The following is a 26,511-nucleotide window of genomic DNA, read 5'->3' as shown; positions in this document are numbered from 1 at the left end:
CCCCCGTGTGTAAGCAGACTGGGCCTGCACTGGCAGAAAGGGGGCAGATGATCCCCTCGCATTTAAAAGGTTGATTTGTTTGTTCTCCACAGAATGGCTACAAATGCAGGTCACGGCCTGGGAACAATAGCCAGCCGGCCTCTCTGGGAGGAGAAGAAAGGTCCTTCTTTGCTCCTTTTCTTCTGCTGTAGTCAACTGTAAAAAGCCCTTTAGAGAATGTGGGCATATCTCTTAATGCAGCCAGCCTTTCGCCCCCACATCTTGAGGCCCTGACTGAAAACAAAAGATCAATCATGCTCTGTTCCCCCTGAGACTGGGCTGGGCCCTGCAGTGTCAGGTGCTGGTGCTAAGGTCGGACACAGGATACAAGGACTTCGGCAGGACTACACTGGCCCACTGAGCTACAGATTAAAGATGAAGAACTTGTATTGACACAGCTGCTTCAGCCAGACCAAATATAGTCGGGAAGGAGTTGACCTGAGTGGATCACAGACTGCTGTGACACAGAGGTCAAAGCTTTCATCTCATATCCTTGAACATTCCTCAAAGTGGCTTATTTGTGTTTATTCAAATATCATCAGATAACCATTAGAAGACAGCACAGTCAGTACAATGCACAGAGAAAACTGTCATGTAAGATTAACCAAAGGTAACTTTATTTCTTTTAATAGGGTTTTGAGTCTCAGCAACATACAGAAAGATTTGTACAGAGGTAGTGGCAGGATTTCTTCTCAGTCCTCCCTTAGTAGAGAGAGTGTGTGTAGGAGATTTTAGACAAAGGCCTCCTCATTCCATATGGCAACAAGAGCCTTAGACACCTTTAAAATCCAACAGACAGTGCAAATCATCACAGTGTAGCAAATAAGATTGATTGTCAAAACAGCTAATTTGTATAAACTCCCTCATCATAGAAACTTGCATAATAGAGGTCAGTTCCCTCTCAAGCAGGCACAAATGTTCATTCCAGATCCTTGTACAGCATGGTAACAGTTGTTATATGTTTCCATCGAGGCACATTTCAAATACACATACAGGAAGTCCAAAAGAAGTTCATTATACAGCAGATTGACAAATTACAGTATATTCAATATTAACACTGTCTTGTTCATGGAGTACACCAGAAACAGTAGTAACATTTATGTTGCACAGTATAAGGTTTGTTTGTTTTAATATAATGCTTTAAAAAATCAAAAATAAATTTTTACAAAGTAACAGGAATATCTATCCACTAAGTCGTAGACATTAGACAATAGACTATTAGAGTATTGTTATCTGAAGTTCCTTGTGAAATGAAATTTGTATTTCAATAATAGCTGGAAAAATACTGCAATGTTTAGTGACCTTGAATCAGGGGTCTAAGTCTGATATCAACACAGATGCAACATAAACAGTTTTATATAGATCTTATTATGATGAAAAAATAGTTATATTTTGTACATTTAAAAAATATATGATACAGTAGTGTGTGTACAGAATCCCTCATACAAAGTTCCCTAAAACATACTGCCCTTCATGAAACCTTTCCTTCATCTATTCAACAGGATAGACATTGTTTTAGGTTCAACCAACAAAAGGCTTCACATAAAGAATTTTATACATTGGAATTAAATGTCTTCATTAGGAAGGTAAATATTTGTTTAGTATGCAGATTATTTTTTAGAATCCAAGTTGCCATTCGATTTGATAAAATGCAATAATGCAGTATATTTAAATAAAATCTACAAGGGTTGTGCTCAAATCTGTTACGTGATTAGCAAATAACTTCAACAAGGCATTGGAGCTTTTCCTTTCCTTAACAGGGCATTAGAAAGGTAAATACCGTGATGTCCTTCATATCTAATTGGTGGTGACAAATGACAATTGGTAAAACCACCATCACTAGACGTGCAATAATTAACAAGAGCTCAGGATTAGGAGTGTGTTTATAATTCAACTAATGCTGAACACCAATCTAATCAATCATTTACAAGCCAGCGCAATTACATTTTACCCATGTCTCCTAACAGTCGGTGCACTGTGAAGGGAATCCCAATTATGTCAAGCATGGTCCCATAGTTTCAAAGTTGTTTGGATCACCTCCCAAAAGCACATAGCCAGAATAGCGTGGTCTCTGAGATGTAGGGAGGTCAGTGCAGTTGGTTGCTCTGCTGTATACGTGGAGCTTGTTCTCGTCACAGACAGTCTTTGTCAGTGTTTGTTTACAAAGTGTAGGTAGAGATGATGTTGTCCTGACTGGAGGAGCGCTTGTACCCAGAGGAGCTGAAGTAGGTCTCTCCATCTGTGCTGATGTCGTCTTCGTCGTCATCGTCCAGGTTGTTGAGCAGCGGAGCCGAGTTGCTCTTCCGCCTGCAGAGAGGAAAGCATCATCTTGAGTTAAAAGACGGGCTGTGTTGCTTGGGGGGGGGGGGGGGGGGGGGCTAACTTTAGGCGGAGCACACACGGTACAGTTTCAGACTATTAGCATGTGAATACATTAACACATTTTTCCAAATCTTATTTGGCACTGTACTCTTTTTTTTGGGTTGTACCTGAGGCAATTAGTTTATGTAACAAATACGTGATTGATTTTTCTTATGTATTTTGTATGTGCATTAGGTGTTGTCTATATACTGTATGTGAAGCAACATGACAGTCTGGACTAATTGCCCCATGGGGATTCATATTAAAAGCTCTAAAACTAAACCAGCTCAAGAGAGGCGTGCTTAACATTAAAATTGAAAACAGCATGGCTTTGTTCCGAGTGCACGCTGCTGCTGTAGACCCAGTGTTCCCCCTGTGTGTGTTGGGGAAGCGGACCTCATCTCGCTGCGCAGGGCTTTGAGCTGGCTCTGGAGCTGCTCTGTGGCCTCCTGCTGCTCGTCCAGATCCCTCTGCAGCTTCTTCTTGCCGTGTTCCAGACGGTCGATCTCCTCCTCCGCCTCGTCCATCTGTCTCTTCAGGGCCTTCAGGCGCAGGTTCAACTGCAGAAAAACGCAACACACAGGGTTCAAACGTGACAAAAACAACACGTGCTGGGTGCCAGTTCAGTGGTATGGCCTGTGTAAAATCAGGTGGTAGCGTGTGTGTGTCCTCACCTGGTCCTTCTGGTCCTGCATGGAGTGGTGTTCTTCATCCACTTGCATCATCATCTCCTTGACCTTTCTCTCCAGCCTGCGGTTTACCATCTGCAGGTTGGAACGCTCCCTGTGAAACACCACAATCATCCATCAGTCTGGTTCCACACACTGTAATATCTACCAGATGTAACTAAATCAGTACAGCACATAGGTTCAGTACACCTTTACATGACATTTGTCAATTGTCAATGTGCCATACATAACATTGCTAATGACCAGAAGAATGTACTGTACAGTTCAGCTTATCCAATCCAGTAAAGCGAGGTTAAATGCAACTGGTCCTGATTATTCTGAAGGTCAGACAGCTCTAGTTAATGAGTCTGTCTGTAAGCTGTCCCCTAATAGCAGCCCTCATGTGTCCATACTTTAACTTTCCTTGCAGACATCATAAACCTAATACGTAAGCCCCGAACTCCATAACCCTCCCGCTCATTGTAACCCCTTACCCCCACCAGCCTCTTTCCTCCTCCTCCGTACCTCCCCTCGCCCCTCCCTCTCCTCGCCCTTCCATCTCTCCTCCTCCCCACCTCTCCTCTCCTCCCTACCTCCTCCTCTCCTCTCCTCCTCCCTACCTCTCTTCTTCTCCTCCCCACCTCTCCTTCTCACTTCCTCCCTCTCACCCTTCCATCTCTCCTCTTTCCCACCTCTCCTCCCCACCTTTCCTTCTCCCTCCCTGTCTCCCTTCCTTCTCTCCCCCTTCCCACCTCTCCTCTCCCTCCAGCCTCTCCTCCAGCTCCTGGATGCGGTTCTCCAGCTGGGACACCAGGCCTTCCTTGTTGGATTTCTGGGAGCCCTCCAGATGGGCCACTCTGCTCTTCAGATCCTTGTTCTGGGGAGGACAAGAGTGGAACAATCAGACATTTCCAGTCCCTCTCTCCCTGTGGCTCAGTTTCTTATCTCATTCTTACCTTATAACACAGAAAGGGACACAAAGATGAAGATGTCGAGAAAGTGAAAGGACAGAGAGAGACAGAGATGGATGAGGTGAGTGGAAGCTGAATTCAGAGTTTTCAGATTGTCCGCAGTTGTTTTTCTCCAAAGAGACCAGACAACACGAGGAGTGTGTGTGTGTACGAGTGTGTACCTGTCTCTCCAGAGCCATCTTGTCACACTCCACGTCCTGTCTGCCAGCCCTCTCCTGCAGGAGTTCATTTCTCATCTGCTCCACCTGTCAACCAGAGCGGAGGCACTGTCATCACCACGCTCACAAGCCTTCTGAGGAGCCCATTATTATCACACACCGTCTGCGTCTCTGTGCTGAAGAAACCCTTTGTACTGTAAGCCTGGCTGTGCAGTCATTGTTAAGGCACTCAAGGTTAAAAAGGGCTTCAGTTAATTACCGGTTGGGATGTTCTTGTTTGGTTGCATCCCCCTGCTCTCACACCAGCAAGGGTAATGTGTTGGAGAAGGATCATGTATCAGTCATATTCTGGGTGGACTGATAACTATGGGTGCCAGAAATGCACTTATGCTCGGCTATGATTTCTCAGGAGATGGGAATCTTAACTAAAGTTTACACAAGAAGAAACTTTAGCTTACAAACTTTTTTTTTTGTGCAAAGGCTTTGCTGTTGAGGGAGAATCAAAACTAACCTTTGACTAATTGGGGTGTGTTTTACACAGCATGGAAACATGACCAATAAAACAATTAATGGTTATGACTACCATCACCCCTCAAAGCAGACCTCTTCCTTCAGTCACAAACTTCCGTGGAGAAACTTCTAGGCATCATTGTTCATTGACACTTATTGCCTAGTTCAAGAGGGAGGAGAAATGGAGCTGGGTGAAAAAGACAACTAATCGATAGAGTTGAGATGGTTCTTTTTGGTGAGGGGAGAATGGGTGATATTTTATGCCAATTAGTGGGTGACAGTGGGCCGGTCTGATGAACGATGGCCCCCATAACTGGTACGCTGGTTGCAGTGCTTGAGGGAGCTGAATCAGCAGACTGGAACATCCAGCGAAACTAATGTGCTTTGTGAAAGACGGCAGGAGGAGAGAGGGGAGATTACTCTCATTTAGACAGGAGAGGAGCACCTGATGCCAGGAGAGACGCAGCTGCTCTCTCTGCCGCTGCAGATCTCTCCGCCAGACCCCCATGGCCATGCATCCCCCCCCACACACACACACACACATCCTCCTAACCCCATCCAACCCCACTCTAACTGCACACCGCTCCACTGTTGCCTTGGCAACTTACCTTGGCCCTGTGTTGTAGCCGTGCCACTTTGCCACAATGCCACTCTTTCTCAGAGCCAAGAACTGCACTTGATCAGTCTGTTCTGGACTCTTTTACCACTCATTCAGTTCTTTCTCTATTCTATCCATACTTTTGGGGTATCCATTTTAAACCATAACCTACACAGAAATACATAAGGGCAAAAGAAGGAAAACCTGCCAACACTATATTGTACAGAAGACAAGGAGAATTCCTCATAAAGAACTCAACATACTCTCAATATTACTTAGCAACCCTCTAACAAACAAGACTGTTCACCAGGAAAAATGTGCTTTATCTAAATCTCACTTCATCACAAGCCCATCAACAGTTTCTGTAACAGGGGAAAAAGGTTCCCCCAGATGTGAAAAGTATGGCCAAGCACAAGCATTGATGTGTCCCTGAGACACATTTACGGCTAGCTGAACCCCAGAGTCTGTAAACCTGAGATGTTTGGCAGCCTGCATACATTGGCTGAGGCGGTGCTTTAAAAGGGCTCTTTTGTGACTGATGCATGAAAATTGGATAGGCGCTGTTACACCACGCAGGCAGACTGCCAAACCGACAGATTATAAAAGCTCCTCTTACAATGCAATAACCCCTCTGCTCTCTCCAGAACAGAAATGAACTGGAGTTTTTCAACCACTGATCAGTGGAGGGAGACCCCCCCACACACACACACACACACACACACACACACAGAGTCAGGGCATTGGAGCTGTCAAAGGTGAGAGGATGTGACAAAGCACAAGGAGGAGACCACGGTGTCATATTATGCCACATAACTGTAATCCTTCCTAGCAACTGTCTGAAGAAACCACAGCAGCTTATCTGTATAACTATGATGTTATGGTGTTATAGAGGGTTATATAGAAGGTTATATGAAGTCTGAAGTGAGTTTCAAATTGAAGAGGGCTCAATAGAAAAGAGTGAATGAGTGTAAGGTCTCTCACCTGCTCCCTGCCTCGGTCTATCCTCTCCATCAGCAGGTCTCCGCTCTGACGCTCCTCATCCAGGTCCATCTCCAGCTGGGCGATCCTGTCCTGCACAACACAAAATGGGCCAAGGTACTGTTTATGGCTTTACCAGTGCAGCAGCAGCAAAAGATCTAGGAAGGCAAGTTAGCTCAACAGATCACATCTGGTGTCAAACTTCCAGCCAGTTGAAGACTTTATTTCCTTCACTTTTCACATTACTTAATTGTTCACACTTTTTAATCTCCCTGAGTTGGAGGTTCCACAGGACTCATACCTCCGTGAGTTTCAACTGTCTGGATTTGTCATCTTTAGAATGGGCCTTGGTCTCGGCCTCCATCTCCAAATCATACACCTTCTGTTCCAGAACTTTCTCGTTGAGCACTGCCTCATCTCGCTCCCTCTTACACTGCCTCAGGTCATCCTCCAGGTTGGACAGCTGAATAACACACACACAGACACACATAAATAACACAATAAACAAAAACAGAAAGATCACCACCTGTCATCCAAAAATATCTTGATAACCAAATGATATCTCATTATGGGATTTATGACAGTTCAAATTGACAATTGGTGTGAGTACTACTTTGGTTTCACTGAATAACAACATATGTATTTTATTGCAGATTCACAACCACTTTTGCACTGCAATTTCAACAGTGGCCACAAGATGCCATCTACAGTAAAGATTAAACCGTACCGATTCCAAAAATGTACTTCTGAACAAACATTGCACTGTGTAGCCAACGGCATCTTTAAAAGTTCTGTGATAAATGTCCAATTCCTGGGACACTAACAACAGCAATATGAGTGTAGTAATTGTCGGTTTAAAGACTGAAGGAGTGAATGAGATAAAGGCAGAAAGCTTCAACGGTTCTTTTTTTAAGCTGGCCAGAGTGCAATGTGTGTGTGTGTGTGTTACAGGGTGGGACAGACTAGGGATCTGACAGCAGCTGGAAAACTGACATCACCAGCCATGAGAAGAGTGTTGGGACCGTAGAGGGGGAGGATGTGGAGTCAGTCAGTCCACCTTCCACAACAATGACACATACCGCCCCTTCCTGCAGTCCAGCTGCAGTAAGACACCAGTTTGTTCCATCTGAGCATGTAGATTACACTAAAAACACCCTGACTGACACATGAACAATCAGGAGAAAATCTGACTCACGGCTTCGGAAAATATTACTTTGGTATGACTACTTTTTTAACGGAATTTAGCTGGTTGAGCCAGAGACATGATGGAGAAGATGTTTTCAGTAGACAAAATATATCCCGCCCTTTCTAATTCAAATTATTCACTTCACCCGTTCCCATAATCAACAATAACATTCCCAGCATTCCAAAGTCCTGACAAGGTCAAACTGCTCCAAAGTAACCAATCAGGAGTAGTCAGGGTTACAATCACATTGAGTGAGTAGATCTTACTGACTAAGAGGTCATAGATACACTTAGAAAATAAACCACAGTATCTGAGGTACTGGTGGGAGAGGTTTGGGGAGAAAAAAAACTGGAAGATCATGTTCCAAAGAAACCTGTTGAATTCCAGGAAGTAGCTACTTCTAATCACAAGTATGAGAACGATGGGTGTGATGTGAGACAGTGTCACCTGTTTTGTTATCATCTGAGGTTCAGGGGAACCTTGTTTGAAAAAAAGTCTTGAGACCAAAAGTCTTGAGACTTGGCAAGAAATTATTTGACAGTTATTAGTACCCGGGCTTGGTTCCACCTCTTTATCTGAAACCATACAACCCTGTCAGACCACAGACTGGTACTACCCTGTACCAATACCAATCTCACCTCCACGTCTCCCGGGACAGTTTGGGGCAAAGGGTGGAAAAAGGGAGGAAGGACAACATTCCTTGGGCATGTCATCATCACTGTCCACACCAAGTGGGGAGGGAGGTGGAGGAAGGACGGAATAACCACGCTACAGTGAGTCAGAACAATGGATCATCCCGCCATTGTTGTGGATGAGGGACATTTGTTTACCTCTTCCTGTAGGCTTTTGGTGTCCAACCGGGACTTCTCCAGCTCCTGGCCTCGCTCTCTCAGTTGTCTCTGCAGCTCGGACAGCTCCCGGCGGTTCTTCTCCTTGTACACGTCAATCTGCTCCTGCAGCTCCTGGGTGGACGACTGGGACGCCTCCACTATCTCGCTCATCTGCGAGGGTAAGGGATGGAGACACGGGGAGGGGGGTGAGGAGAGAGGGAGGGAGGGATGAAGACACGGGGAGGGGGGTGAGGAGAGAGGAAGGGATGGATGGGCGGTGAGGTAACAGGGAGAGAGGGGTCACCCATTTCAAATCCAACTCGTGAGCAGATGTGGGGGGGGGGGGGGGGGGGGGGTATGAGCAGGCATGGAAGTGTAGCCTGAAGCTGATCCACTCACCTCTCTCTGTAGTTTCTCCACGGTCCGGTCTAGCAGCTTTCTCTCGTCCTCGATCTCGTTCTTGGTGTTCTTGAACAGCTCCTTCTGACACCTCTCCTCTTTCCACCGTTCCTCCAGTTCTCTGTGGTCGTGGTTCAGTTTGGTCAGGTTTCTCTGGGGGATAAAGAGTTAACGGAAACGTTAAAGCAAGATGAAACTCCTAAAGTTACCATGGGGAGGAGGGGGGAGGGGAGCACTCCAGAAGTGTGGTCAGTCTTACCTGCACATCCTCTAACCGTGTGGTCAAGGCACGGTTGGCGCGTGACATCTCCTCCTCCTGCTCTTTGATCTCAGCCAGAGACTCTCCTAGCTGCTTCTTCTCTTTCTGTTTGAATGTAGAAGTAACATGAAGCAAATTAACATGTAAACAAACACCATCGTCTGAACATACCAAGGGTTCGTCTTCTAGTACACGTAGGTCGTGTCCCCCTCCGATCTCCGCGCCTCACCTCCAGTCTGACAACTCGGTCTCCCAGTTTGCTCTCCTGCAGCTTGGCCTCGTCGATGATGCGGTTCAGCTTGGCCACCTCGTTCTCCAGCTCCTGCGCCCGCTTACGCAGCCGCTCAAACTCCTGGGTGAGACGCCCTGCCTGGCCCTCCACCGCACCCATGGCTGCCTCCACCTCGGCCTTCTCCCGGCTCGCCGCCGCGATGCTCTGGAAACGAGACAGAAGGCTCAGCGACCATTTACCACAAATAACACCGGCCAAGAGGGTCAGTTCACCAAAAGCAAAAGATACCGCACAAACCACAAATGTTTTTGGCAGAGTATTTTTCACCAGTGAGTCATTCGTCTACAGTCCCTCTCGAATGGCCTCCAGCAAATCCTTCACACTTCGTCACCAACCCAGGAGGATTAGAGATGGGTGCACCACAGTGCATCGAAGCCTGTTCTTCCCTCATTCTGAACGGCCTGTGCTACTGGAGCAGGGAGCCACACCAAGCCAGAGAGTGACAAGGCACAGGCAGGGGAGAGAAGGGCACTGCTGCAGGCCCACGCTCTCCCCTCTCCCCCAGCCCAGTCCTCATATCTCCAGCCTGGCCCAGACCAGTGGCTCCACCTGTTGCAGTAGTCTTCCTGCTCGTCCCTGCATGATCAAATTCCCTCATTAAACAGCCCAGTGTTTGGTAGCGTGCTCCTGTTTGTACTTGGCAGCCGTTCCAGGGACAGTGTGAAAAGATGGCCCTATGGTTCCTCCCTCTGCCCATTTTTATGAATAGGGAAGCCTGCCTCGTCTGGCCTGGCTGGGCTGCTGTGTAAGAGAGACAGAGGAGAGGGGGACAGAGACCCTCACTCAGGCAGCTCTCTGGACTGGCTGCATGTTACCTCCCAGCTGACAACAACCAGCATAGCTCTCCATCAAGGCTCCAGGCGAGGCTTTGCACAGGTAGCAGCTTTCAGTATCGACGATGACACTGCTGTCAGAGGGATTTTCTTCACATCCTGGCCATGACAGCTTCAACAGACAGCAGGCTTGCATGCGTGTTTTCAGGAACAGGTTTAACTGGAAAGCGGGTTATGCTTCATAGAATGCCAGATAAAAACTGGTTTGTCTGTTAACTACAGTTGAGAGCCCGCGCTTTTCCACTCCACAGATCCTGGAGATAGTGCCGCTTGTTATCAGAGTGCTGTAGACCAGCTCTCCCACTACCGGCCATCCATCCCCCCTGGTCTGGTCCTGATAAATCTAGGCCCAACTCAACACTGGGATTACCAGTAATGTAGCTCATAATGTACATCATCTAATAACTATAGCTGTGTTAGCAGGTCAACCGTTCCTATTGTCCTGCTGACCTGTGTTGTACATTGTATAGCCACGCAGGTGTCTTATGAAGGGGAATGCCAGCTCTCAGGAGGATCAGGGTCGGGACACTGCAGATTAACACCCAGGACTTCCTCTTTCTCCCTCACACTAGAAGACTCCTCTCACTGTACTTACGGTACACACAACACCAAAACACAGCAGTCCAGTTGAGTTCCTGTGTTAGCCTCATCAGAGACTCACTGAACTCTTGGTAATGAAACCATGTGTGAATACCAGAGAGCTAATAGTGCAGAATAACTATTACAGCATCTGCAATGAGCAGATATGGACTAGCAGTCTACAGTACTGGTAATCCCAGTGTTGAGTTGGGCCTAGATTCATCAGGACCAGACCAGGGGTGTGTGAGTGAGTGAGTGAGTGAGTGAGTGAGTGAGTGAGTGAGTGAGTGAATGAACGAGTGAGTGAGTGAGTGAGTGAGTGAGTGAGTGAGTGAGTAAGCAAGCAATTAGGTTTGTGGTTGTGTATCTGTGTTTTGAAGGGCATCTGACTAAGACTGTGTGAATGTGAATGAACCAGTTCTAAATTATCAAACTGTAGAGCCACTGTGCTTTGAGCCCCTGTAGTGGCTCATTGGCAGTCAGTTAGGAACATTTCAGCCAACATTTGAGTCCAAAGTCCTTCCTTCCTCCCTTCTCCTCCCCCCCTCCTACGTCCCCCTAAGTAGGGCCGTCATTGGAGGGCCGCCGTTGGTCAGTAACGCTTCCAGCCTGAGAGTTTGAGCTAAGGTGAGGAGACAGATCATTAACCACCATGTCTCCAGTCCCTGCTGTCCTGCTGGGTCTACCCAGGCCTGTTGGACCTGTTATCTCCTCTCCCCCCTCACAGCCACCCCCATGCCTGCCAGGGTCATCTCCCCCCCCCCAACACACACACACAACCTGACGTCAGATCAGTCTCAATCAAGTCAAGCACTGAATTATGAGGTCCGTCAAGCCTTTACAGGGGTGCTATTTGTGGCACACAGCAGGGAAAGAACTGCACCCCACAGCAAGAACGTCATGGGGTTGATTCCCACTTGGGGCTGTTTGGTGCTCAGGTCTACCGGGCGTTTCAGTGTGGAGTTGGGATGTTCTTCCCATGCTCACGTGGATTTCCTCGACAAAGAACCCCAATAAAACCTGCAGAACAGATCCCTTTTCCTACTCATGTTCCTGGCAGATCACTGCCCTTGGAGGAAGGACAACAGGATGGGAAAATGCAGAGAAAACATGTCGGTGATAACTCAAGCGTGTGTGTGAGTGCATGTTGGTGTCGTCACCCCCTACACTCGTTCGGCCACATGATAAATAACGATTTCGTCCTTCTATTTGTCTGATACATGCCTGGACAAAATGTTGGGAGCAATCAGTGTCACTTACATACATTTACATTTAGTCATTTAGCAGACGCTCTTATCCTTAGCAGACGCTCTTATCCAGAGCGACTTACAGTAAGTACAGGGACATTCCCCCTGACGCAAGTAGGGTGAAGTGCCTTCCCCAAGGACACAACGTCAATTGACACGGCAGGGAAACCAACTGGCAACCTTCAGATTACTAGCCTGACTCCCTAACCGCTCAGCCACCTGACTCCCAATACTGAGATACTGTGCTGCAGAGGCGGGTTGATGCCAGTCTGGGATTGTAGCTGTACTGTAGCTGGAGAACCCTGGAGGGTGGAAGGGAAGCAGAACCCTCAGGAAGCAGCTCCCCCCCTGGCCCTCACCTTCTCTCTCACTGTCCCACTTCCCACCCTGGGTTTAGAGAAGCATGGGCTCTAACACTCTGGGGGGCTGAGGAGTGTGTGTGTGTGTGGGGGGGGGGGGGGCAGAGTGACAGAGCTCTGGGTGTTGAAAATTCACACAGGGTCTCTTGGTGATCATTGTTCTCTGTGTTTGTCATTTTATACAGGCTCAGAGTAAGCCTCCCTGCGAACAATTGCGCGGGGGTTGATTTCAAGTTCTCTTGTGTACTTTTAAACTGTTTATCTATAGTCAAGCATTAACCACCATTGTGCTGCCTTGGCACTAACGATGTGGTGAGTTATGCGTGGCCCAGTGTGAGTGCTGGGGTCAAAACCCTCAGGCCCCTCCATGTACTCTCTGCTCACATAAAACACACAGAACCCCTGCTGGATGGATAAGCTCTGGAACTCGGGGCATAAACAATGGAGGTTACAGATATTCCTCTGACAATTACAGTGCACAATAAACCTGGTATGGTAATCCTCAAGCCAGCACAGTCTCACTGCAGACACATTTATATGCACATAAATGTCCTCTGGGAGATGACAATCCACTTAATCCCACTCTAAATCCACGAATCCCCCCTCCAAAATAAATTTAATCTGACTTTTAACTGAATCCTAAACCACTCTCCTATCTCATAACCAAACCTGATGAAATTAAAATGAAATTCCCATCACACGTCCAACCACGTTTTTGCTGACTAACTTTACCCATCCCATCATGCAGTACCGACCTTTCCTGACCTTGCAAACCCTGACATGGAATAGGAGTCAACACACAGCGTCAGTCATGACGTCATATGACATTATGAAAGTAACTATAAACAAACAGTCTTCTCACAAAGCCTTGGGAAACACAACCTGTCTGTGCCTCACACACTGACTAGCACTTACAATGTTATAGCAGCAGCCTCTGCTATGAGATGGTTTTAGTTAGTGACTGCCTGATACAGACAGTAACTCCTAGCTACAGCACTGTACTTAGCTACTGTTAACACTGGGCCTCTGGAGTCAGGATGCTGTCAAACACAGGATATCCCACATGTGCAGCTGCAAAGACACACACCAGCGACATCACACGCTACACATGACCAATGCTGACCACAGGGAATAAAATGGCTCCTTCTATAGCATGTAGTACAGTTAATCACGATCTAACTTTGTGTCTTCAATTGAACTGCTTTAAAAGCCAGAGATGGAGCCTCACAGATCATTGCCCTGTGACTTCAATGCTTTACCCCAAGTAATAGCAAGCATGGGCTAAGAGTTGAGGGTGAGATAACCAATCTTCACACAAAAAAATAACAAATAAAACTGACCAAGGTCACTGCAGGTAGGGCTCATTTCCTGTCTGGTATCAGGTTTTCCGCATTCAACACCAAGCACTGCATCTTAGAGGGAATACCAACACAGTTCAAGCTCTTATCAGTGAATAGCTCAGTGAATTGGCAGTGAATAAGCCCTGGTTTGTTTCGCCAGCATGGAGGTATGTGTTACAATGGCTTACCTCTTGAACAAAAGGCACACAGACCCAGGTTTACCTGGTAAAGACAGGCCTGTGATGGCCTGAAAGACAGGCTGCCGTTGAAATTAAAACGTGATGCATGAGAAGCACTGGCCTCTCTCCAGGCACAATAAGAAGCCAGCAATCAAATCTTGTCTTGTCCTTTGGGACATGGAAAGAGAACCCCTTTCTTAAATGGGAGCTCTATCGCTGAGCCAAATAGAGAGATTGAAGGGGTGTTTGGGTTTAATAGGGAATTAAATAGGCCAGCCCAGTGAAAAGGCTTCCACAGAATGTCTTTGAGGGACACTGGTCCTTTGTGCTTTAAAAAAATGGAACCAGAGCAATAACGTTGACTGTCACAAAACTCAAAGCCTTCACAAAACCTGTCATGATTGTGTAGTAGTCAGCCAAAAAGCCAGGAGCTTCAAAAGAGTGGAGGGGGATGAAACTTTATAAAAATTCCCATGCACCATTGTGAATTTAAATAGTTGATCAAAAGCCAACTGGGTGATTATAATGTCAAAAGGCTATAAAAAAATGTTATGTCCAGGGAGGGGGGGGGGGGGGGGGGAGTCTGAACAGGAGCATATTTATCTTCTGGCTTGGGGGAAAATACAGAAATTTGGAAAGGATTGTTGCCTGAGCATGGCCGAGCAGGGGGAGAAACAGTTTGGGGACAGCACTGTGAGTGTCATGGGTGACATTGCTGTCACCTCTAGACAAAAGAACAGGATTATCTGGTTTCACACTGTACAGTCTACTGACAGAAAACAACTATAGAATCTACTCCTCACCATCAGTTGAAAATCCTCCCCAAAAAAGATGGCTTAGTACCACTGTGATCAGAGCCCACACTGTTCAGGCCCAGCATGAGCTAACTAAATCTTTAACTTTCTACCCCTGGTCCTAAATCCTCCGTCAGTCACAGCCTGAACATGCTGACCTGCTCCCCCACTCTCCTGGGGGTATTTGTGGGGAACCCTGGATTGTTGCGGGGCAGTTGGCAAACTGGACTCCCACCCCAACAGCTCTGCCTGCCAGGCAGTGACGCAGGGAAACAATAGGCACAAGAATCCAGGCCAGAGCCTTCTTTCAAACAGGCACGACCCTTGCATGGCAGGGGAACAACATCTCTCACTCACTGCCACAAAACAACCTGCGCGCTGCTGGCAAAGGCTGGCACAGCAGTCTGCCCCTAACCAGCCTGTGACAAACGGCGATAGGATTCTGAGAAATATAACTTTTAATCTCACTATGCCTCTGATGAAGGGGAACTCTTCCATCAGGGAAGAACATGTTCTTGATAGTAACCAGATGACAACCCAAACTCTGTACTTTGGCAGCAATGCACATTCCACTCTTTTTTTCTTTCCAGATGATTCCTTTCTCTCCCTTTGTTTCTCCCTCCTTCCCTCGCCCGCTGACTACCTTGTCTCCCACACAGATCCCTCCCTTATTCCCTTCCTCCCTCCCTCCCACCCTCCGTCCCTCCCAGCCTAAGTCAGCACCTGGCCGGGACCTCTGTGCTATCGTCAGCTGAGGAAACACACCGCCTCCCGTGGGATTTGACTCTCCAAACAGGCCCGAGGACGTGCTCCCCAGGACACATGGCTTCAATGTTCCCACACAAACACTCCAGCTCACACAGAAAACAAGGCAAGGATCCGTCCAGTGGTGGGCCCGTGCCGTCCAGATCTGGGGCAGTGAGGGGGGGGGGGGGGGGGGGGGACGTGCGAGACATGAAAGAGGGCACAGGGGTTTCGGGGGCGGGGGCTGTGGGATCGGTGCTGTGAATAAGAGAGCGGCGTGGGACAGCATCGCTGTGAGGGAAGCTGTAGCTCAGAGCTTTGGTTAGGGTCTGAAGATGACGCAGACAGGCAGAGATGGGTCTCGGAGCGAAGGGTCTGGAGCAGCCTGTCACAGGGTTCTAAGAAAGCTCCGGGCATTAAGAATCGGGAATGTCTGGAGTGGCAGTACAGAAGAAGGCCCCCCTGAAGACAGACCCACCCCCCTCCTTGTCCTCCACCCCCACCCGGGTCAGACCTGGGGATCTGGAACAGTATCTGCTACAGGGCGGGGGACTGTGGGGTCTGCAGGGTAAACATTCCCCACCATCCCAGGCCAGAACATTCCCAGACACACCCCGCTCTCCTTCTCCAGCTCTCTCTACTCACTGCACCTTATCTTGTACATTTTTCACATTCCTGCAGGTTACACTGTGGTACATTTCCTAGTGCTTATTTCCTATGAATCTATATACTGTATGGATCACGCCCCAGCTTACTTTTTCCATTAAATTCCAGACACATTACGGCTCAATAAAAACGATTTAACCTTCAAACTAAGTTACAAAACAAGCTCACCAATCCTTTCAGAGGGATGTCCATACATCCTCATTCAGCAGCATACTGACCCACTTATTCAGCATGTCCCCACCCCCACTGCTATTATTGTGTGGAACAAACTCATCATTCATCGACTGAGGACCACAATGACCCCGGGCCTTTCAGGGTACAGAAAGCGGACGAATACTTCACAACTCAGGAACGACCGCTCATTAGATTAGTGACGGCCTGCCACTGCAATTAAACAGCAAAAGAAGCGATTTGGTGCTCCAGTTTGCAGCATTCGCAGTTGCATAGGGTAGCCCTATCAAACCTAATGTCATGGCCGTACCAGCGTGCGGGTGGGATGCTGGATAGACGAATTAAGAGGACGCGTCTTTTTACCAGGAAAACACAGGGCAGCAACCAGCTTAATATCACACACACACATGCATACATACACACACACACACACACACGGGACCATTATTTACTCCTTCCAGTGCCTTCCAGTCCAACTGTCTATATGTACATACCATACAGTATACACTCTAGATATTCAAGTGTATCATGAATAAACAATTGTACTGTGTTAGTCAAGTTTCTGTTGGTAGTCTATAACAAAAACTGTGGAATTTTAGGAAAACGCCTAAAACAGAAAGTAGTCTAAATAAAACCCTCAAGACAAACGGCAAAGACACGCTACACTTTAACTTCTTTACAAAGCACTGTAGGTAAACTCCAAATGACTAAATCCGGGCTTGAAAAGGAAGTGTCTCTGTTATGTACAGGAAATGATCTCAATGGCTGCACTGGACCCCCACCAGAGCAGGAGGAAGTTGAGGACAAGGAGAAACTTCCACTCTCTGAGATAAACAGGAACCCCCTGCCCCCCTCCAAGCCCCCACTGTTACCTCACTATTGTCTCTCTCCTTCCCCCCCCACCCTCACTTTGCCCCCAAACTCAATTACCCTCCTCTCAGCCATGTCAAAACAGGCCTTTATTTGATTGTTCAATTTCAGCAAACACACTTAAAAGGGAATAAACTACAATTTGGTTCACAGACATACTGAAAGTATTTTCTCAGTAAATACAAAGGTGATGGTAACACAATAGCTACACACAATAGCTTTCAATGTTAACAAAAGATAGACTTATACAGCCTGACTAAATGTAAATGACAAAATGTACAGCTGGTGGACAATGAGTGTAATTCTAATTCAACGTCAAAGCCAGCACAACTTGTTAAGCCCAGAAGAAAAGCTTGGCTCTGGCTAAATCGCTTCTATTGTGTCAGTTACAGTACTAAAACTAAAGTCGCATTTTAAAGTAAACCTTTTTGCGGCTGGTGGAAAGTTATGGGTAATTTCACTTCAAAGCCAACTCGTAACTTGTGGTGCCAACACATAACTTGTTCAATCCAAAACATACCCTCTAAACAAACACTCTAACCCCTTGACTACAGTCCACCTGATGCAACGCTAATCCACTGCACAGTCTGTGACTGGGTGTGGATGGGGAGGGCGGGGGAAGGGCTGTCTACCTGCTTGGCCTCCTCCACAGACGTTTGCAGTTTGTTGATCTCCTTCTCATACTGTTCCCTCAGCTTGTCCACTTCCTGGTCATGTGTGGCCACTTCCTCCTTCAGTGCCCCCTTCAGAGCAGTCAGCTCCCTCTCGCGCCTTCTCAGCACCTCCTCCTGTTCCTCTTTAGCCAGAAGCACCTCCTGCAGGCCCATCTTCAGCTGCAGCAGGTCCTGCACACGAGCACAGGAGGAGAGACAAACAGTGAGAATGGCCCGTGATGTTTACACTGCTTAACAAAAATCCATTACTAGACTAGTGCCCTCGGTGTGCGGGCACGCAAGCTACCAATGCTAGGTGTATGTCGCCCAGCTGTGTCCTACCTCCATCATGGCATCCTTTTCCCCGTCCGACGCAGACCTCTTGGCACCGTCAAGCTCGTCATGCATCTCTGACAGCTGGTCCTGCAGGTCCCGGATCTCTGTCTGGTACTGTTCCCTCTCCATCTTCACCTGGAACAGCCTGACAGACCACACAGAGCCCATCACAACACACACACACCCGGCCGTACACAACACCTGACCCACACACACACACCATCAACACAACACCTGCCCCCTCATTCACACATCGGGGTGCCGCCACCTGTGTTCTGCCTGAACGCCTGTCCTCCAGACCACAGGGGCTAAGATGAGCACCTGGGTCCTGGAGGAGCGATACCACCCCAGCTGCACACTGCTGCAGCACAGAGGGGTTTCTGTGTAGAGGTATGGGGGATCTGGACACAGATGGGCGGTAATTATTTGAAAGTCAACAGCTTCCCACCATATGACATAAACCTTTTCCAGAAGAGGAGAATCCATTACTGACCATCTCAGTCACTTGTATGTAATATATGTCTGAAAAGAGTTGAGTGATTGTCTCTTTCTCTCTCTTTGGTTCTGCTGGCGACCTCTGTGTCATCGGGTTACGGCAGCGTTTGGACTGACAAGGCCTCCCCTGTCCAGTAGCCTCCCTAGGAGAGACTATCCTCTATTGTGATTCTCAAACACACCATCCCAGGGATTTGTCCAACGTCAACAGTCATTTTAAACGTAATCATATAGCGGACACTCCAGCCCATCCCTTTGTGGATCTCCTGGCGCTACATGACAGAATGGAGAAAAGGGGTTTGGAGGCCACTGCAGATACAACGATAAAAAAAGAAATGCTATTTTCAGCTGACACCGGGATCCCACTATGTCGGGATCTAAATCCTCATGGAAAGAGCCCGGAAGGAAAAACCTAGAGTCGGGAAGAGCTATAGATGAACAACTTTCTCCTGATAGGAGACGTAAAGCAGGGGATTATCCCTCTGCGCTGGTTCCTTTAGCGGAGCTCTGTTAACCTGTTGCCCCCTCCCCACCACAGAGAGGCTCTAAGCCGGCCCCGGTGGTCACAGGCCACTCACTCCTCCAGGGTGCTGCGCAGCTCCGCCTCCGTCTTGGCCAGCTTCTCCCTCAGACGGCAGACCTCCTCCTGGCTCCTGTCCACGTCCTGCTGCAGGCGCTTCACACCTGCACCAGCCTTCTCCTGGGCCTGGGTCAGACCCACCTGCTTCTGAAGCAAGCGCGCACATGCACGCACACACCGTACCAACACACAGACACGGGAATCTTAGTGAATGCCATCACATCCAGGGTCTTACAGGGTGTCTGCTGTTCTGCTTAAGTTATCAATTAGCAGCGATAGGATTTGTTTGTCTTAAGAGTCAAGGGAAGTCCTCCAATCATCAGCAAACAGAATGGCCAAAGCCCAAGTGTAAAGCAGTAAATGCTATGATGCTAAAAGCTACAATGTGCGCGGTAACGTCTCGTTTCAAGTGCACTGTGACCTGCCGCGGCGGTGCTACCTTTGCTTGCTTCTCCAGTTGTTGTTTTAAGTCTGCTACTTCCTTTTCCAACTCTTCTCTCTGCTCCTCCAAGGCCTTGGTCTGAACAGTAGAGTCCGGAGACTGGGAGGGAACAGGGATCATATAAGACAGCGTGCCCCTTTGAGAAGCACCAAGCCAACATGCTATGAGCTATCACAAGTGGATGGTGCATTTCTACTGAGCTCCATCGCAGTTACAGTATTTTGCAGATGACACTGTGTATTCTTGTAGAAAGATAATGGCCAGACTTAGTGCTGAACTTTTCCTTTCTAATACCCCCTCCCAATGCCCTGATTAACGTACAGATTACGTAAGAGGCTGCATTGCAAAGTAAACACGGGCTGGTGGCTTGTATGCTTTTACCGAAAGCCTTGGGGCCTAAGATAAGAGGCTCACTGATGTAGCTGTTTGTTGAGCCATGTTACAACCCGGCTACAATGCCTTACTTTGTTGTCCACTTGAACGCTCCCAGCAGCACGCGACTTCAAGGTCTGGATCTTCTCAAAGACCAGATTGACCTTCCTCTTGGTGGTGTCATCGTTATCGTTGCTCCTGCGGGGACACACACACACATGAGCATGGGTGTCGTCAAACCGTTAAAGACCCCTATCTGTGTGTGGTGGGTTGAGGACTAATCCCTGGCTGTTCCGAGAACAGAGCAGCTCTCTCCCAGCCCTTCAGGGGCCAGCGAGGATAACACTGCTTTGATGTGTCACCTTGCGACCCGCTCAACCTCATTATGGCCGTCTATTAGGAGGCACATGCAGGGGAATGTGTCTCCCCATCAGGGGACTGGGCTGGGGGTATGCAGCCTGTTCATGCGTGTAGGAAACACTGGGTCGCCCAAACCTGGGGTAGAGTCCTAAGGTTGCATTCCATTGCACTACCTGATAGAGGGCCACGCCCCCTCCTCCTCCTCCAGTGGGTTTTCATTAAACCTTTCTAACCTCAGCTGGTGAATGTTTGTCCTGTGGGCCTCAGGAGTATGGCTCCATTTCTGTGTTTCCTTCCATCTGTGTTTCCTTTTCCCTGACCCCTGACCCTGGACCTGTGACCTGACACGCCCAGAACAGTTTCCCGGACCGGCTGGACTTAACCAAGGCCTGCAGGAACCGCGTCACTTCAGACAGGAGACTTCAAACTCACACATAACTTAAGGACTGGTTTACAGGCCAGACAGCATGTTTGTGATGTGCAGTAACACTTTAGATGGTTGAACTTGAATGAGAGGCAAGTTATTTTGTCTATAACTATAATTGGCACATCACCGTATTGGACATGTTCTGACTAGGCTTCATTACAAACATGCTTGCTTTAAGCTCACTCCCCAAAGCCCTTTAACCCAGTTCTCTTATAAAACACTGTCTGGCTGTTACAGCAGATAGCTTCTCACTCACACTAGCTGGTGCCTGCTGTCTACCTGACACCTCACTGTGCCCTTATATAAACATTTCACTCCAATAGTCAACCTTGTCCAAGAAGAAATAACACAGAACTCCTGATCTGCGGATCCACTGATAGGGTATGCATTTGAGACGTCTTCCACTGATATGGTATGTGTTGGAGATGTTTTCCACTGATAACTGCTCTGTTTCCTCTAACTAGTTAAGGGGATTTACAGGCATGAGGTCAGAGGTGACCATCTCGAATCAGGTGATAAGCAAAGCAAGATTTCTTCCCTACATTCCTCTGTGAGAGAGAGGGACATAGTTTGAGAACATTGAATGAGTAAAAGAGAAAGGAATAGAGAGCGGTACTTTATTCTATACTATAGAGAGCAAACATCAGAAGGCTGAATCACACACAGCATTGATATGGTGTTTGGGAATATAAATGACTTAACTTTTTTATCATAAATCAGATTCAGATTTTTTTTTTTTTATCTAAGCGCTCCCACACGCCATTTTCTCTGAAAATTATTCAACACTTAGTTTGAATAGAACTACAATTTGCAGTTAACTGCCTGCTGCATAGCTGTAGTCATGGCAATAAAACCGTCATGGGTTCTAGCAGTGTACTGAATAACTAGCAGTGATCAGCAAAGATCTAGCACTATCCTTGAATCACAGCCAGAGATGCTGTTTACATTTCATAGGCATAATAAAACATAAAACGTGTTCATCCATAGACATGTGTGCCAGGACTATTGCCCAGTAAAAACTCACCCATCCTTGAGGTAATTGAACAAAATCTGTTTAGCTGTCTCTTCATGTGTTTGTTGTGAAAGCTCCTGCTGACCTTTGAGAAGGTCTGGCGTAGCCTGGATGCAAATAAAAAGGATCAAGGAATGGACACCTACGGAGTCTACGGATATTTATTTGTTTCTGTATAAGGAAAGTAAGTAAATAAGTATAAAATATATAGTTTAAAATCCATGCCTAAAACACACATTCTCTCAATAGCTTTGTTTACCTGCACATCTAGCTCAGCAGTGGGCTTTGTGCTTGTACTGGAGGCTGGCTTGGATAGAGATGTTGTTGCCACACTAGTCAGAATCTTAGGGCCGGACATCAACCTTCCCTCCTCCGCTCCTTTGCTGTTGAAGGGCAGTGTGGAGGAGCGACTCTGGGGCGCTTTGTACCCCTGGATGGAGCCTACCCCTTTAGAAACAGTGCCTTCAGGTGAGCTTGGGGCACTGCTGCCCTGCATTGGAGCTCTGGCACTGGTCTTCCCCTCCACCGCGGTCACCCAGGAGTCAATACTCCCCTGAGCCTTCTGCAGACGTAGCTGGGAGGGCCTCAGAACGTGCTCTGTACACCTGCCCTGGTTCTTACTGAACTCATCCAAGTAGTCAGACTCTCCTCGCAAGCCGAAGGGCAGAGCGCTGTCCACACTCCGCGAGCGCTTCCGGTCCTCTGGGTTGATGCGGTTCCGCCGTCCCGCCCTGCCCCTCCGCTGATGGCCGCCATCTTTGCCGTCAAACTTGTCGATGAGCTCGTCCACGCCGGGGATGGAGCCTGTGTCGATATCTCGGCCAGTACCGGGTAGGAAGGGGATGTAGCGGCGGTTCTGGTGGCGGTTGATGGTGTCGGCATACAAGGCCTCCAGCTGGTCGTCAGCCTTGGTGGAGGAGCTGGAGGAGTGGCGGGAGCGGGAGGAGGGCTGCAGTACCGGCCCACTGGAGTCAGTCCTGCGGAGGGGGAGGACGTCTGGTTCCAGCCGGCTGCGCTCCAGACTAGAGCAGGCACTGCTGATGGTGCTGGGAGACCTGCAGGTCTTGTCAGGTTCACTGGGGAGGCTGGAGACTGCTGAGGGCTGGGGCACAGGCAGGCGCTGGGGCTGGGATAGAGGTGGAGACTGGGATTTGGACTGGGGCTCGGCCACTTGGGCTTGGGGCTTGTACTCAGGTTGGGGTGGGTTGGCTTGGGGCCTTGACTGAGGCTGGGCTAGCTTGGCCTGAGGGTTAGAGAGGGCTGGCCTGGTCTGCGGTGGGGGCTGGGGCTGTGTTTTCTCTTGCTGGCCTGCGTCTTTCGTCTGGTCTGGGCTGGATGACCTTGCATGGGACACTACGGGAGAGGAGGATCTGGGAGAGGGGCCTTGCTGGTGATTCCCAGTCTCGGCTAGGGAGACTGGGCAGGAAGGCAGGCTGCTGTAACCATCCAGACTCAAGGTGTTATTTTTTGGGTCGTAAGGCTTCAGGATCTCAGGATGCTTCTGGAAGTTCAGCAAGGCAGATGACTTCTTACCCTGAGGGTCTTGAACACCATTCTGAGGGCCACCAAACTGCTTCTGGGACCTGTACTCCACAAACGGGCTGTCAGAGCCAGACTCCCTGCTCCCTCTGAAGTCATACTCATGATAGTTATCGATAAAAGACCCTTCGGTGTCTATGTATCCATTACTGTTGGGATCAGTGTAGGGTTGAGACCCACGGTCTTGGTTGTTCAGAACCACGTAGGGGTGTCCGTCGATCCCCTGGACCCGGATGCTGAGGCCGTAGCTGCCCCCTCCGTTGCTCTGAGCCCTGGAGGCGCGAGAGGCAGGCTGGGTGTAGCCCTGCTGTAGACCACTGTTAGGAATGCCAGAGACTCTGTACGACTCCATTAGGAAAGCAGAAAGAGAGGAAATCTGTCTCCCCAGATTAGGCCCACCTCTGCAAACAAGGATATAAGCTGGTTATTAGGCAGAAAGGAGATGTCATCAGATTAAATAATGTCAGTAAATGTTTCCAACTCCCACTCTGTCGCTAATGAAAGTCTAAATCCTCACAATATTTGATGATGTCATTCTGTTTGATATTTTACTTGCTACTATTACTACTTGCTAGAAAAACAAACAGTTGAGGAGAAGAAAAATATCAAACAGAATGACATCAAACACCACAAACACCAGTCTGGCAAACTGTTCACCACAACTGACTGCCACGTGAAGGGGGTTAGATAGTGAGGTGACCTGAAATAACATAACACAGGCCTAGTTTCCACCAACACACTAAATATGCAAAACACGAGTCAACATTCCCTAAACCTACATCAGCCTGTCGACAAACATGAGTACATCCGATTCCAAAAAGTTCATGACAGGTGTTCATGACATAAGAGTCCATCAATACATTACTATCTTAACAGTCATATGTTAGTAATTACAGATGTGTAAGTGGAAAAGGGCGTTTAATAGTTCATGACTGAGGACAAAATAGTTGAATGTCTGAGTAAACAGGTTTATCAACATGGTGACACGCTCTAAAGCCCGCCACATTTTACACCCTCAGTGACAAGACTCCATGACTCAGAGAGACTGTGTTAGAGGAAGATGGTTGGACTGTCAGCCTCTCAGCTGATCGATGTGAAACAGATTTGTAGCCCCCTCCGTGGGCCCAGGTCTGTGTAAAAGTACACCATGGGAAGCGCTGCTCTGGATTGCAAAGGGTAATAAACCTTCAGCATGCAGGGTTATAAACCGACTGCACGGCCATTGTCATCTCTATACAAACCAAAACACAGGGGGCTCCCGGATATTTGTTGATAGGTCTGACGACCTGCTATGCTTGGCCCTATTTGGGGGTTCAACAATGGGCCTGAGGAGAGAGCATCTCACCCTGGGAGACAGCAGACGGTAATATAAGCATCAGGAACCACCATGTGTTTCACTGGACAATAGGTTGTTATCAGGGGCCTCCTTTGCCCTGCTGATAATGTCCCATTTCCCTTCTCTAACAAATAAACAAGCATATCCATCTTGTTAGTTCCCTGGTGTTAGAAGGACAGGACAAACAGTGATAAGGATGGACGGGTACTGATAAGCACTTGAGACAAAGGTTGCCATCGATGATGTCCAACGGCAAAGAAATGTGTGGACAGGCTGAACCTAGCCTTTTGAGTGAAATCCTCAGGTAAAATTAGCATGCGTCTTATTTGAGATAGAGCTACAGACTCCTATCACAATGTGAGCATCATATGGGACTGGCTCATCTATTAATACTCGGAAGGGCAGAGCGTCATACTTCCCAGCCTCCGTTAAGGAGAAGAGAGGACAATAAGGCCAAGTTCAAACTTCTCCAAAAGGAAAGGCGCAGCAGAAAAAAAAAAGCCTAAAAAGACACAATAGCCTCTTTCACTCAAGTATCACATGTATCCACCACACACAATCTCTGTGGTGTGAGTGCAACTCTTTTCCTCCCATTGTGTTTCTCTCTGCTAGGGAGGAAACAGTCTATCTGAGCCAGCTTCTTCCCTCCTCTGCTCCCCCACGCTCCACAACCAGCCACTGCTCACTGTCCACATCAGAGCAAAGGTCAGAGAACAGAGAGCAGGCTAGGATGTCAAGGCCCAGTCTCTGATCTTTCAGGGGAAGGCTGGGGAGTATAATCTATATGTGCACTGGCTGGTTTTCTGCATCATGGCTGTCCTGCTATCACACCACACTGTTCAGGCCGAAACAATTCAGACCTGGGAGCAAATCAGGACATAACTTGATCCCAGATTAAATATGACAACGTGAGTTTATAGTTATGAATTTGTATCAGACCCTGCACTTTTGAGATTACGGTATTCCTAGTCCAGGGTCAGTACTAGTTATCATATAATGTTTTTCTTTTAACATTTTTCCTTTAGCATGTTTACAGTAGCTAATCACATCAGCTAATAGGTTGAGAAGGAGAGCATATTTTCCAGAGGTAACTTGGGTTAGTAATACACGAAGCAGCCTTCTACAGAGTGCTAGCAGGTGTAACTGTGACTATATACTTAAAAAGCATAAATCACCCGGAATCAATATAATTACAATATATGAAATTAACCGCAGCAACCATAATATTCTGATAATAGTTTTGGGATTATTTGGTCATAAAAATATAGCAATCATAGCTATAGCCAAGTATAGCAAAGTTTGTAAAACTTTTGGGGTATGATGCCTGCCTCCTGATGCTTTTCAGAAACACACAGTTCAACAGGTGGTTCATTCCACAGGTCAATATACTTCGTAAACTATCTAGTAATCACGTCCTTCTCGGATGATCCACATTTACTTTATACATTAAATATAAGTCCTCATATGTTCAGAGCTTCAGAAGAGAAGAACAATTCCCACGTTCTGTCACTTCGAAGATTATGGCTATTATTGTTGCAAAGTTCAAGAAAAACAAGGCTTACCGGCGTCGATGTTCGGTCAATATGTAAATAACTGCCGTTAAGTAGCCTAATCGTGGACAATTCTGCGATTTATGGAAGTGCCATAGTCCCCAAGATTTTCCCAAATTAATTTGTTGAGTGTCTTATTCTGTAAATCAGCACAGTTTAGAACGACGCCTAAAGCGCATCTATGCCCCGCCCCCTGCTAAGAGCTACACAAACCCGCCCATCTAAACGCCCGAACACTCTTTCACAATCAAAACCCAGTGGGACTCGGCTAACCTGTTTGACCATGGTGGATCACAAGATTGCAACTGTTGTTAAATTACACGTTACATTATTACGTGTCACAAAAACAAGTCTTTTGTATCAGTGAAATACAATAAT

At 47.6% G+C, this 26,511-nt stretch overlaps 1 protein-coding gene across 3 annotated transcripts; it reads right to left on the bottom strand.

The window, feature by feature from the left end:
- Positions 1 to 634: 634 nt before the first annotated feature.
- Positions 635 to 26,282, bottom strand: cgnl1 (cingulin-like 1). 3 transcript variants are annotated; one of them, XM_067248931.1, is made up of 19 exons: positions 26,146 to 26,282; positions 21,968 to 23,648; positions 21,721 to 21,815; positions 20,002 to 20,107; positions 19,535 to 19,636; positions 19,094 to 19,242; positions 18,027 to 18,165; positions 17,664 to 17,876; positions 9,187 to 9,393; positions 8,958 to 9,062; positions 8,699 to 8,851; positions 8,300 to 8,470; positions 6,585 to 6,746; positions 6,287 to 6,376; positions 4,201 to 4,284; positions 3,821 to 3,945; positions 3,075 to 3,183; positions 2,797 to 2,960; positions 635 to 2,346 (listed from the first exon to the last, which is right to left on the bottom strand). In XM_067248931.1, the coding sequence occupies exons 2-19, from the start codon at positions 23,597 to 23,599 to the stop codon at positions 2,199 to 2,201; spliced, it is 3,954 nt and encodes a 1,317-aa protein (XP_067105032.1). In that variant the 5' UTR covers positions 23,600 to 23,648; positions 26,146 to 26,282; the 3' UTR covers positions 635 to 2,198. The 3 variants fall into 3 exon arrangements, with proteins under 3 accessions (XP_067105032.1, XP_067105033.1, XP_067105034.1); XM_067248932.1 differs by having other exon boundaries at positions 19,094 to 19,239; XM_067248933.1 differs by lacking the exon at positions 4,201 to 4,284.
- Positions 26,283 to 26,511: the final 229 nt, after the last annotated feature.

This window comes from Osmerus mordax, chromosome 13 (assembly GCF_038355195.1).
Source record: "Osmerus mordax isolate fOsmMor3 chromosome 13, fOsmMor3.pri, whole genome shotgun sequence".
Taxonomy (NCBI): domain Eukaryota; kingdom Metazoa; phylum Chordata; class Actinopteri; order Osmeriformes; family Osmeridae; genus Osmerus; species Osmerus mordax.
Note: the sequence above shows the minus strand (reverse complement) of the source record. Positions and strands in the feature narration are given on the sequence as shown.

Coding starts and splice junctions, on each gene's coding strand:
- cgnl1 (XM_067248931.1), bottom strand. CDS start 23,599: ATGGAGTCGTACAGAGTCTCTGGCATTCCTAACAGTGGTCTACAGCAG. Junction 9,063..9,186: donor ACCGAGTTGTCAGACTGGAG/GTGAGGCGCGGA, acceptor ACATTCAAACAG/AAAGAGAAGAAGCAGCTAGG. Junction 4,285..6,286: donor TAGACCGAGGCAGGGAGCAG/GTGAGAGACCTT, acceptor TCTGGTTGACAG/GTGGAGCAGATGAGAAATGA.